This window comes from Punica granatum, chromosome 7 (assembly GCF_007655135.1).
Source record: "Punica granatum isolate Tunisia-2019 chromosome 7, ASM765513v2, whole genome shotgun sequence".
In the NCBI taxonomy this organism is placed as follows: domain Eukaryota; kingdom Viridiplantae; phylum Streptophyta; class Magnoliopsida; order Myrtales; family Lythraceae; genus Punica; species Punica granatum.
Window position 1 is genome coordinate 22,866,615 of NC_045133.1, and position 13,721 is coordinate 22,880,335.

A 13,721-nucleotide genomic window follows, 5' to 3' on the forward strand; every position below is an offset into this window, starting at 1 on the left:
CTCTTTGGGAATTGTATAAATTCGTATATACTTTGAGTATTTCAAAAATTTATTATTCGTTGAGGATTATATATGATGCAACATAAGAGTAATTTCTTTTCAGCGCTTAAAATCTTATCTTGAGTTATTGCAACGGATTAAAGAGTTCAGAAATCTTATATTTGTGAGATTTTTTTTTATGTATATCGTCAATTGTTATTTCATACTTATACATTCTAAAAATAATTTTTCATTAAATTGTAACACGTTTTTCTTCTTATATAGCCATATCGATTAGATTATACTAAAACTTATGGATTAAAAATGTTCTAAAAAAATATGCAAGATATTAACAATATTAATCAAAGACACATTGAGAGACTATATATTTTCTTATGTACTGTAAGGCTATAAATTCAACGTTAGAAAATCTTAATTAAAATAAAAAATGGACACCAATCAACTTTTACGGACACAATCCTTCAAATTTGTATATTTGTTTTATGAACATGAAATCTATGAAAAAAAGATGAATGCTGTAAGAGAATAAGATATACAATGACTTTTATAAATTTTAGAATATTGTCTGGGATACAATCCTTGAAATTATAATCATATAGATTAACAATATTAATCAAAGGCACGATGTGACCCGATATATTTTCTTATGTATTGTAAGGCTATAGATTCAATAAATAAAAAAGTTGAATTGAAATAAAGAATGGACACCGCTTGACGTTCAAATGCATGATCCTTTAAATCTTTTTTTATGAACATAAAATCCATGGAGGAAAAAAAAAAAGAAGACGAACGTTGTAAGAGAAGAAAATATATAAGGACTTTTGTATATTTTTTTCCTATCACGAGAGAGGCCATTAGAATATTTTATATACTTTAGAATATTATATAACAATATTGCCTTAGAGAATTGTGGTTGAATTAGAAAGTAAGTGTTTGTAAATAAGGCAATATTGTTATACAATTATAATTGAAAAATGAAACAAATTAAAAGACTAACACTGAAAGTTTTAGGAGTTAATGGGACATGTGGCGCAATTTTGAAAGTCGACAGTGGAGAGTTGGTTTACACCGACGATGGACGGTATAAAAATCTTTCTTACATTATTCCTTAAACCTAATTCATTGAACCTGATTTTTTATACTAAAATAACACATATATGGTAACATAAATTTATTTTATTGCACTCGTTCATTTCACATATGTATATTGAGAAATTCATTATATTCAAAAAAATACGTAAAAGATGCTTAATTTATTTTTTGAGTCAACATATATACTATGTCTACAAAAACCTATGCGTGACCAATGCACCATCATGAAGTGCTCTCCTAATCGTGAGTATTCTCCACTCGTAAAGTTTGAATCCGAAATCTTATTTAAAATTAGAAAAATGCTTCGAATCATAAATTTCTCTTTTAATGAAAAAAATCAATAATATAAAAAGGAATCTTTCCACCTTTCTCCAACATTAAGAGGGATTCATCAACAATATATTTTTGCATGGAAATATATATACATATATATATTTGCCTCTATAATACCAAAGGATTGATGGGTCATATTGCATTTTTTGTCCAAGAAATTCCGCACCCCAACCTTCAGATCCAAATTCCAGAAAACACACATCCTCCCCCCACTTCCTCCCTCCCTCTCTCTCTCTCTCTCTCTCTCTCTCTCTCTCCGTGTCTGTCTCCCCCTCCCTCTCTAAGCTCCTGTCTGTCTCAAACTCCTTATCTCCACCCCCAAGAAGGGGTGTCTTCTCTGCAACACCTCACAGACCAGAAGCTGCATCAATGGCAGGGCAAGGAACAGCTCCTGAACTTGTCTTCCTCTTCCCAGCAGAAGAGCAATCACACCTCCATCATCGTCATTAAACCTCCCAAGACAGAACCACAGTTTCATGGACAACTCTGTCCATAACAGAGCAGAAGCACAGCAGCCAAGAGCAGAGCACCATGGGAAGAACAACAACAACAACAAGAAGAAGAAGCTCAACAACAACAACAATATTGAATCCTCACCAGCATCAGCAGCAGCAGCAGCAGCAGCCTCTCCCCCTTCAGCTTCCTCCTCTCCTTCCCATGAGTTCTCCTTCACAATCTCGCTCCACTCCTCCAACCCGAACAACGGCTTCCTGCCCGGCCCGGCCGATGTTCCCGACCGGAGCACTACCACGAAGACCCCGAACAACTCCTTCGCCATCGACCTGTCCCCCGCGGACGACATCTTCTTCCACGGCCACCTCCTCCCCCTCCATCTCCTCTCCCACCTCCCGCCCTCTGCCGCCTCCCCTCGGTCCTCCACCAATTCGCTCGACAGCTTCACCCTCCCCATCAAGGACCTGATCCTCGACGACCAGAAGAACAATAATCCGAACGTCCCCGAACAAGATTTAAACCGCCCAAGACCGAGGCCGAGACCGACCACCTGCTCGAAGAGCGACTCGAAGATTGCTCACAAGTCCAAGTCTTTCTCCCTCTTCGGGATGCCTAGGTGGAGGAAAGTTGTGACCGAGGTCCAAGCACGGAACGACGCGAGCACGAACCCGAACCCGAACACGAACAATGGCAAGACTAGGAAGAAAAAGAGCAAGAAGAACTTGCTTCTCGATGATGCGAGTCAGCTGCTGAAGCGGTACATCAGAATGGTCAGGCCGCTGCTGTTCCTCAAGAGGAAAAACCGAGACGTCGATAGGGACGACGACATCGACCTCGAGCTCGAGTTCAACCAGCAACAACATAGTTCCTTCTCGGGGAACCTAAGCGCGAGGAGGACGAACAAGAACGAGTTCCACGTCAGGACCGGCGGCAGAGGGACCTCGGAGCTCTTCTCCTCCGCACCTGCCTCGATGAGGACTTCTCCGACGAACAGCGGGCTGCTGGTCCCGTCTCCGACAGCCAGCATTCGGTCCAACGACAGCAGCACGATGGAGGAATTGCAGGCTGCGATTCAGGCAGCAATCGCCCACTGCAAGAACTCCATTGCTGCAGCAGAAGGGAAAGCAGTCAAAGCTTGACCAATCGACTTGTCGAACTCGTTGATTTCATTTTCCGGGTTTGCAGGTTATATATTACGCATACATCGAGAAAAAATTTGTTACCTTTGGATGGGTTCAGTTTTTTAACAGAACAGATATGTTCGCTGGCATTATTATTATTATTTGTTTATCTGTGTATACCATGTATATCTCAAGAAAGGTTGTATATCCTAATTGATTATGATATTTCCATCGGGTTTATAGGATTTATCGTTCCTTCCCTTCTTCTTCTTTTTCGGTTCGATCAGGTGCTCGGGGCATTCCCGAACTGTCTCAGTAGTGAAAACAATCTTCTGGTTCTGAACATTGATGGAGAACTCAATAGTTTACCTTATAAATTTGGATAAAGAAAGATGATTTAGCACATTGACACCGTGCTCACCTTAGAATCGATTTTCCTTAGTAGGTTACCTCAGTACCTCATTACTTTCGTCTCCACCTATCCTCTATATATCTGATATCTCTATGTAACTAAAAATAAATAAACAATTTTTTTTTTGATCCTGAGAGGTCCATTTATTTAGCACAAGAAAATTAGATATTAGTAGAAGGGCATGAATAGTTTTACTAAAAAATCGAGCCTAGAATCCTTACCAGGCCAGGGGAGGTATCTGTCAAAAACAAATTTGAATGTAGTACAAAATAGATGAAACCATTGATATGTAAATAAAATTATGGTCCACAGAGAAGGAAAGATTATTTACGCTAATTATTTTCGGTGCAGGACTAGGAGGCCGAAACTGCATACCGTACAATTTGCTATGGAATCCCCAAAACTGCACAACTCTATAATGTGATATACAGTAATTTTGGTAGGTATATATTTGGTTGCATAACCGAGACAAATAATTGTTTCTAATAACTCAAACTGTGGAGGCAATAGTTTGAGACGAACTATCAGCACGATTCTCAAAACAAGCCGATATATTTTGTTACATGATGTTGATAATCATTTAATAATTGCTGATAATCTAGAAATAGTTTGTAGGCAGAGTCACGTCGACTCCAGGACGGAATTAATTTCAGCCACAATATCCCTAAGTAGAAGATACACTAGTAATTTGACAAAAAGAAAAAAAAATTGCTAAATATAATAATTTTAATATGGCATAGGTTTTATGTTCTCAAGCACAAAGTTTTCGACACGAGTCTTTGCGTGACAAATTAATATTTGTCTGTTGTCTCCACTTGACAAAGGATCGAGGCTGTCTTCTTTCTTTATTGTTTTTATTTTTAACTTCTTTTGTTTTTGACCAAAGGCTGTGTTCTTCCAACAAACGAATTAATCTATTCTCTATTCATTATCACTTTTACCCAACTTGGAATTTTATTTCATGTATAACTTCACACGTACTTTTTTATGTACACATAAGATCAGGCTTTTTTTTTTTTGGAGGGATAAGTAAGTTGGAGCTCCAATAATTATAGAGCCCACTGGGACCAATCTCTAGTGCATACACATCCTCTCATCTTAATCATTTTTCAAGAAGGGTTTTTTCTTAATCTCAACTAAGCATTATGAAGACAATTTCCATTTTTTTATTTTCCGGTGATACGTACGTACGCCTAGGGGTTCCTTATTATTTTCTCGATAATACTCTTCCTCATCTTTTCTCTAGCATTTTCAATTCTCTATTTTTATGATAACTAAATCTCCGAGCATATACATTTTCTTTTTGGGGGGTGAAATATGGTTGAAATCCTAAGAGCATATACTGTTTCATTATTTCAGATAAATGCCAGACGAAACTAAGTTTACCAGGATCAAAAGAATCAACTTTTTTCTTAGTGTTGCAAAATTTACATTTACTTGCATGATGTGTGCAACTTTAGATTTTAAATTTGTGAAATTTTCTTTCGTCATTATGATAATTCTAGTAGTACTTTCTTACTGCATACGACGAGATAAGTTCATAAACAAATTTTCTCATAAAATATATAAAATATTGACATCTTTGACGAGAGATGCATGAGAAGCTGCCGCGTGGCGACAGTTAGTCCCACGCGGCAACTTCTCTTCCCTTTTTTATTTTTTATTTTTAAAAATCTGACCGTTGGGCTAGATTATTAATTTTAATAATTAATTACAACTTTTAAATTAATTAAATTAAATTTTCAATTATATTCACTATATGTATATAAATAAGGGTATATCCCATTAAGAGATTTGAAATCAAAGATGGTAATTGGAGTAGTGAGTTTCTCTTTTTGATGAATTTGTTTTTATTTGACATAATATTTATATAGTAGTGTGAGGTCCAGTTTAGAGAGTCAATTGAGAGATTATGGATATAATCTTAGTATATTCACTGTCTTTTGGCATAAATCAATATATCGCTTGCGGATACAAAACAAAATAGGACATCTTCGTACCTTAAGCTTTACAAAACTTGAATTATTTACAACTCCTTGGTGCATTTTACCAGTGGAAGATTTGTTAACGTGATTTGACCTATATATAATGTTTTAGTCAGTTGTATATGCAACTCTCAGTTTTCCTTCAATTTCATTCACAAAAAATGAAAATATCAATTTTTTATTTATGTCATTATTAATAATCATAACACATACATAATCATGTGAAGTTATATAGCATGCCCCCACAAGGATCGTCTCACGATATACAAACGCGTCTTCCTTAGAAGCTTCAAGTGGGAAAAATCAATATATTTGAAATTATAACTCCATTAAAGCACAACACATGCGAAACTAACATATATTTAAACCAAATTTTATGTCGAATGCGTTGTATGGAGCATAATAAAATATATTGTCGTGCTATATGGATCATAAATAATTATGCATGGCAGGACAAAAGGTTCGTTGCAGTTTCTGAAAATAATCTTGTCAGAATACATATATACATATACGTTTTGCCCCTCAAATGCAATGATGACATAATATATAAAATCACGTATAATATTATTTATTTTTCTAAGGCGACCTAGAAATAGAATATTCTGTCCTGTGATTGCTCGGTAGTTTCGTACGTAGCATCGGAAAGACACGATTATAGGCAGGAATCAAATAGAAGAATGGATTTGGTTTTCTGGATCCTTTCCCTTTAAAATCCGACAGACAAAGTAATATCTTCTGTTCTATACGAGCAAGATTTCCCCATTAATGGTAGCATTACATTTGAAAGGAAGAACAATGGGAGAACAGAACTTCTATATACAGGACTTGATTTTTATGATCGTGGGCGAAACTCGAACATGGGATTATTGCTAGCTACTTTTGTCGTGCATTTCTATGATCTGGCGAACTCTCTTCGGAGTTTTATCATAAGGAAGACTTCTTGCTTAGGATTTCCCGACATAAGTTAGACAAAATATACGAAAGTTTATCCAATATTCTTAGCATCAGATGAGAATAGAAATGTTAATTTTGATGCTCGTCGAAAGGAATCACGGGATAGATAAGATCTGTCCCCCTCACTCCAAAATGAGAAGACTATTTTTTTTTAATAAATAAGAAATAATGACATTTAAACGAAAAATATGTACAACAACTATCAAATCAAAACATGTCAAGATCCAACAAATGAAATACGAAATAAAATCATCACTCTATCTCAGTAAGTCTAAATTGACTTGCAAATGTGCAAGTAATTATCTTGTTCTTATCTCTCAGTCGAACCGTTCAACAATCTACACAGCAAGAACACAATGATTTAACTATATTTCTTAATTGATCTAATTAATGTGTTTCCGGGCATTAGCCCGGCTATTCACCGAAAGAAAAGATAATGTGTTTTTAACGGAAGAAGATCCTAGTGCTCTTTTCTTCTATATTTATATATCCTTTGGTGTGTCCTCAAAAGATGAATCTCGAGACCTAAAAATTTACAGGCAAAAAAATCATGCATGTCATCGAAAAAGTGAAATAAAGAAAAGAAGGAAGCAAAGCCATTTCCGGCTGATCGAAAGAGAATGACGAGATATGCAAAAGAAGAGAAAAGCACAAATGTATATTTGGGGGAGCTGTGGGTCTCTCTTGTGACTTCATGATTGAGGAGAAAAGATGCTAAGTACAACGATGAATACAATTTCTTTAATTTTTTTTAAAATATTTTTGGGTTTTTTTTTGTGCAAAAATGATCATATAATGAATGAGTATTATTGTTGAGAAAAGGCGCACCAATAATGATAGATGGGAAGTTGTGGCTTATTAGTTTTCGACATTCCAATTACAAGGAGGGCTCCCGGGAACGCTGGTTTTAGGCATCGGTAATACTAGCTTGTGTTATACGGCGCATGCTATAAGTCTAATTAAGTGGAGAAAGATTAATCTGATCACCCTCAACGTATAGATTGAGAAAATAAGTACATGTAATAATTTAAGAAGAAGGATAATTTCGGAATTTGATTTAGTTGTTAACAAGACAAACTCAAACTCAAATCTTCACCTGGTAGTTATTATTCATATGAATTTCCCTTTGCAAAGCGTGAAGAGTCTACTCTTGACTTGCTTAGTAATTAAAACAAGCCAGAAGTGCCGACGTGGTTTTCCTTCGGGTAGGTTCACTGCGCCTTGCCGTATTTTATTTTTCCTCGGTGAAGCCGCATAAACATCGGGGAAATATATTTTAAATTGTCAATTTAATAACTCGCAAAATAGTGGTCACTTTTTTTTTCAAAGACACAATATATGTATATGTATGTAAACATATTTTGGAATGTCCCTGTCAATTTAACGATCCTCATGATTAACAGCATCTAGTCACACCGATGAGATTGGAGCCCCACATGAAAGTGCAGTCAAATTTTTTCCAATTATGCGCCCACACTGATTTTTTTTTTCAATTATAAAAGAAATTCATGTCTAATAGGGAATAAGAAAATGTGAAATATATAGATGAAGCAATATCATCGATAGAGAATTGAATAATCCAATTTTTCTTAATTTCAAATTGAGAGTGATCATCACTGTATTAAATCTCATTTCTCTCTTGGCATTGTGTAATGAAGCAATTAATGGGCCATTTGGATTCAGGGTTAAAGTTACAAAACTTTAATTTTGATTTTGATTATGGAAAATGACAAATGAGATGAGATTATAAATTTGATTTGGAAAATGTGTATTTTTGTTGTGTAGTGTGTTGAGTTAAAGTTAAAGTTAAAATTTTTGACTTGGAAAATGTGTGTTTTTGTTGTGTAATGTGTTAAGTTAAAGTTAAAATTAAAATTAAAAAATTTTAACTTGCAATCCAAACCGGCCCTCAGAATCACGGTTGAAGAGAGGCACTGTAGTGAATATGTCCTATGGAGGAACCCAAAGATTGAACTGTGCACGCGTGGGCTTGCACCTTTTTGTTGATCGACTCCTTGGCTCCCTTGGTTGCAGAATTCTTGCATATATATATATATGTGTGTGTATATATATACACATGCATAAAAAGCACAATTAATAAAATACACACAATGAAAGAAAGTTTATAGCAATAGTGTATGCTCCCGTCTGGTAATCAAGAGATTTCAAATTTGATACTGATAGTGAGACTATTCGTTCTTCTTTATTAACTAATTAAAATTTGTATCTCATTGTATTATATTCATGGGCGTTTTTTGTAATAAAAAAAATACACACAAAAATACACATTCGCATAATCTACATATACTAGCTATATGGACCCGCGCAATACTGCTAAATAAAATTTTTGACAATCATATCATAATTCACTATATTTTTATAATTTTTATATTTTGACTTGTCTGTTGAAACTTTATCTAATTTTTTAGAAAATCATATCGACTATCGAAAATCATGTAAAAGTACACATTATTAATTCATTTAATTAATTTTTGTTATAAAAGATACACTTTCTCACTTCTCTAATATTACAATTTGGCAATATAAAATTATGAACCAATTTTAAAAAATATTATAGAATTTTTTCTTGAAAGCCTTTAATTTTTTTAAAATAATAGAAAGAACAATGCAATAAGTAAATAAATAATATATTAATAGGAAAAGGCAAAAATTTTGTTAATTTGACAAAATAAAGATCGGGGGCCAATTTAAAAAAATGTTATTTTAAGATCCTTTCACGTATTTTTTTTGGGAAGAATTCAAAATTGTAAGGGAACAAAATTAGAAATGTGTAACAAATGAGGGTTGATTTAGGTGATTCAACGTTATTCCTCTTAAGTAAGGGTTCAAATTCAAGTATGATGAATAAAGAAAATTCACTATTGGGAGAGGTTTATCCCTTAGTTGGCCGACCCGACTTGAACTGGATTAGTTGAGATCCGTTAAATTTCCAAATATCATATGGAGACAAAAAAAATTAGAGAAATAAATAAATAAATAGATTATATTAATATAAAAGACAAAAAAACTCTTGAATATAAAAGATGCAGATTCTTTTTTTTATGTACACTCTGATATGAAATATGCAATTCCACTCCTCTAATATTAAGCTTTAAAATAAGGAGTGGGGACCAATTTAATATGTGTATATATATATAATTTTAAGGTCATTTCACGAATTTTTTCTTGCAAGGACTCAAAATTGTAAGGGAATAAATTTGAGTATCGTGGATTGAGAAAATTCATAATTAGGCGAGTTTTACCTCTTAGTGCACCAACATGACTCAAATTGAATTAGTCGAGAATGATTAAATTTTCAAATATTAGGGTAGAGATCCGGAAAAAAATTAGGAAATTTAAATAAATAAATAATATTGTACTTGTAAGTAAAAACTAAAAAAAGAAGAAGCTTGAGAGTATAAAAAAGTAGCGCACATAATAAAAGGAATATGAATCGTAGAGATTAGCATTCACCATTTACTGCATGTGCTAAAATTTAAATTTCCATTTCTCTCTTCATTTTTCCTACTAACTAGGGAAGGGAACCCCATTAAAGTAAAAGGAGCTGCTGGGCTCAAGAAGGATACTAAGCACTATGAATTCCAATATGATGAAGAAATGAAATAAAATAAAAAAGCTGATTGGCCGGTTTGGTTCACCTGACAAAAAAAAAAAAAACTTTGGAATCGGAATTGGAATGCTCCATTCTGACTGTATTTGTTTGGTCCTCGTGAATTAGTTTCTGATTCCTCTTTACAGGGGAAAGGGAAATTGATTCCCCTATATTGAAGAACATCATTCATTTCCTGTAACCCAGAAAATGAAAAATATATAAAAAAAACATAATAATCAAGTTTTAAAATTTGATTCCGATTCTGTTGGTAATGAATGAACCAAACATAAAATATGGATTTGAATTTCGATTCCTTATTGAACCAAACAAAACAAAAAATTAATCATTCCGTTTCCCATTCTGATCTCGATTCCGTTTCCAAACTCCAAACTTAACTGGCTAATCGGTAAAATGATTAAGAAAACAATTGAATAATGCGTGGATCCGCTGAATCGACCGTCCGCTAATGGGCTTTGGTAAAATAACGAGTCTGCCAAAATTATAGGCGAGTCATTCACACAAAAAGAAAAAACATAGACAAGTCATGCACCGATTTACCTTCCATCGATTATTTTAGATGTCAATCTTCTAGACTATTCTAGAGTACTCTTGTAAATCTAGGTAGTATATGTTATTTCGATTTACTGTTTTGATAGGTTTCCTCGGTTAGTTTAGCACCTTAATTAATTAGCTTAAGCATACATGTTTGTTTCGTACGATCTTTGTAGAAAATTATGGCAAAAGACCGCATCAAATCTATATGCATTGTATCGTACTATATCATATCAAGCATTAGGCATTCCATGAGAGCAATCGAACTTTTTGCTACCCTTTCCATTGTTCTCGAATCTCATGGTACGGTCGGACACCTTCAGCGCACGTGGGTTATGCTCAACTTGTGAAGCTCTTAACGCTAGCTAATTCAGTCTTATTAGCTATCTGCATGTATAGAGATTTGAACTTCAATCAAGTAAGGAAGATGAATTGGACCATTCTCTTAGGTTTAAGTAGGCTTCGGCTTAGCCCAACATCCGTTGGGCCCATTATCTTGCCCGACTTGTTGTTTTATTAGATCATCTTGATAGTCCAATTTCATGGGTCTTTGACCCAATCAATCAGTCAATCAATCAATCCATCAAACAATTATTATAATATATAAAAGTTGAACAATAATGTTGTAAGAGATTCATTAGTTAACCTTTAAGTCCTGATTAATCGCCTTTTTATCTATTTGAAGAATTTAATTTTAAATAAGAGATTCGTGTACTTGTTCATTTTTATACTAAAAGTACACTGTCTCTAATCTGTGTACATAAAATATCGAGAAGATATTTTTTTCATACAAGATATGCAACATATTAAAAAGTTTTTCCGATTACTTAATAGAACCCCTCGAGATGTGTATTTTTTTTTTCAAATTCAATGTTTTATAAATAGAAGATTTATAAATTCATTTTAAGCATTATTTTTCAATTCAATATAGTTTTTCTGACACCCTAATTCTTACACGATATCTACTACTCTTCGTATATATATACAAATGTATACTCTACATAATTATTATCTCTTATTGTAATTCTTACACGTATTTTTATTATAGCAGAGTAAATATTTGCTTATCAATATGATTTTCTCTTCATCGACTCCCGCTCACAATTTATAATGTTTGTAATATCTATTTGGTAGAATATATAGCTTTTATTATGTCTTTTTTTATCAAAATTAATCGTATTTTTATATATGTTGATTTTCAAATTTTCTATCATAAAAAACAACTTATGTCAAACCTCATGCAATGCACGGGTAAAACACTAGTTGATATAATAAACGTCTTAATAAATAAATTGCAAATTGTATTGATTACATAAGATGGTGTCTTGATTTTGTAACATTAATAAAATCTTCAAAGTAAGGTTAGTTTTTGTATCGGGATTTTCCGCCTTTCATGTAAAATTAATGATCAATCTTCAAACTTTAAGCATGCGCCGGATTAGAGTTTTGACCCTTTTTTGCATAATCCGCCACAGTTATATCAGTGCGTAATGCATCAATCAGCATAGAGGGGAAAAAAAGGGATGACATGTCAAAAATATTAATTCACAGCTGAACGAAAGGGCTAAATACGTCGGAATATTTCCGAACGCATGGGAATACTATTCAAAATATCCAAGAAAACATTAGGTCAAGGAAAATGCTTTCAGATAAAGCAGCTTTTTTTTTTTTTGGGGGGGGGGATAAGTAATAGTTTATCTGCTACTTCTTTATTATTGTTGTTATTTTTTTTAAGAACCTGTAGTTGAATTTCTATTCAGAAAAGAAATTAGTTTTTTCCCCTAATATTTCGATCGCAACTATGCCGTCAACCACCAAACCATCAGTTGGCTTGAAGGTTTTCGCACTGGTTGGTAAGACAGACTATCAGGGGCAGTTTGGATTTAGAGTTAAAGTTATTTTGATTTTGATTTTGATTATGGAAAAGGACAAATGAGATGTGATTATAAATTTCACTTGGAAAACGTGTATTTTTGTTATGTGGTGTGTTGAGTTAAAGTTAAAGTTAAAGTTAAAATCAAATTTCTTTAAATCCAAACGGGGCCAGTTATCTATACCAACGCATCACTTGATTATTTACATGTTCATTGTGGTGACACTATAAATGGATCTATTTTACGATATTATGGAATATTAGATATGAATAGCGCACTTGCTAACGGAGTAAGATTATATTTTTATTTAATTTCACGAGATAAAAACAAAAGTTGTCGATAAAATTTATTATTAAATTGACGAAGAAGATACAAAATAAAATTTATTAAAGTGAATAATAAATTTATTATTAAATTGTCCCCAAACTGAGCGAAAAAAATTTTAAATGTGCAACATTATGGTTTTACAGGGGAATAAAATTCCGGAAATTACATGACAAAGAAAAACAATGATTTATTTTTATATTTATTTTGAATAGACAAACATTTGACATAGAGGAATATCATGATCCGTCTGTCTCCCTTCTCCTCTTGCCCTCTGTAATATAATTTGTAAATTTGACCCGACAGAAGTTGGTCTCCGGCTCCTCCCAGATGGACTAACGCCGATCGTTGACGTGATAATAATCACTAAAATATTTTGAATTGGATTAGGCGTTCTTCTGATTGATTATTCATAAGAGACAATAAACAGAAATTCTGCCAAAGAGATGATGAGAAACATGTTCTCACATGAAAAATTCTACCTACCGCCGTGATGCGGTACCTTAATTGAGACCCCTACCATCGGATTTGCCGAGCAGGATTACTGCTAAACGGTACGATAGAAACCCCCAAAAAACTTCATATCGTTATTTATACACTCTCAATTCTCATTATGTCTAACGTATATTAATTAGTTTATCAAAAAATTGAGACAATTTCATCCGGGTGCGAGATAACGTCCTCCTTGAGATGCATTGTGAGACTTTCGAAAAATTTCAGTTCCCTGAAATTAAAGAAGGAGACGTGGTTTAGAAAGGTTTTACTTTAGACTTTAAACTATTTGATTTAATTAATGGAAAAAAAAGAATGGAATGACTCATATAACCCAGTGCTGAGATATCTAAACCAGCCCTTACCTGCATGATGGAAAAAAAAGCACTTTATTTTAGATATAGAGAGATCAAATTGAAAAAGAAGAAGAAGAATGGTTTAATTAATTACACTTATACATGGTTTTGGCATTGTGTCTTGATAAATATTCATTATGTCCCTCGTAACTTATTCAAG

General features: G+C 33.6%; 1 protein-coding gene across 1 annotated transcript; it reads left to right on the forward strand.

The window, feature by feature from the left end:
- Window positions 1-1,544: 1,544 nt before the first annotated feature.
- On the forward strand, window positions 1,545-3,246 carry LOC116215415 (BRI1 kinase inhibitor 1). Its single transcript, XM_031551122.1, has one exon. The coding sequence runs from the start codon at window positions 1,902-1,904 to the stop codon at window positions 3,015-3,017; it is 1,116 nt and encodes a 371-aa protein (XP_031406982.1). The 5' UTR covers window positions 1,545-1,901; the 3' UTR covers window positions 3,018-3,246.
- Window positions 3,247-13,721: the final 10,475 nt, after the last annotated feature.

Coding starts and splice junctions, on each gene's coding strand:
- LOC116215415 (XM_031551122.1), top strand. CDS start 1,902: ATGGACAACTCTGTCCATAACAGAGCAGAAGCACAGCAGCCAAGAGCA.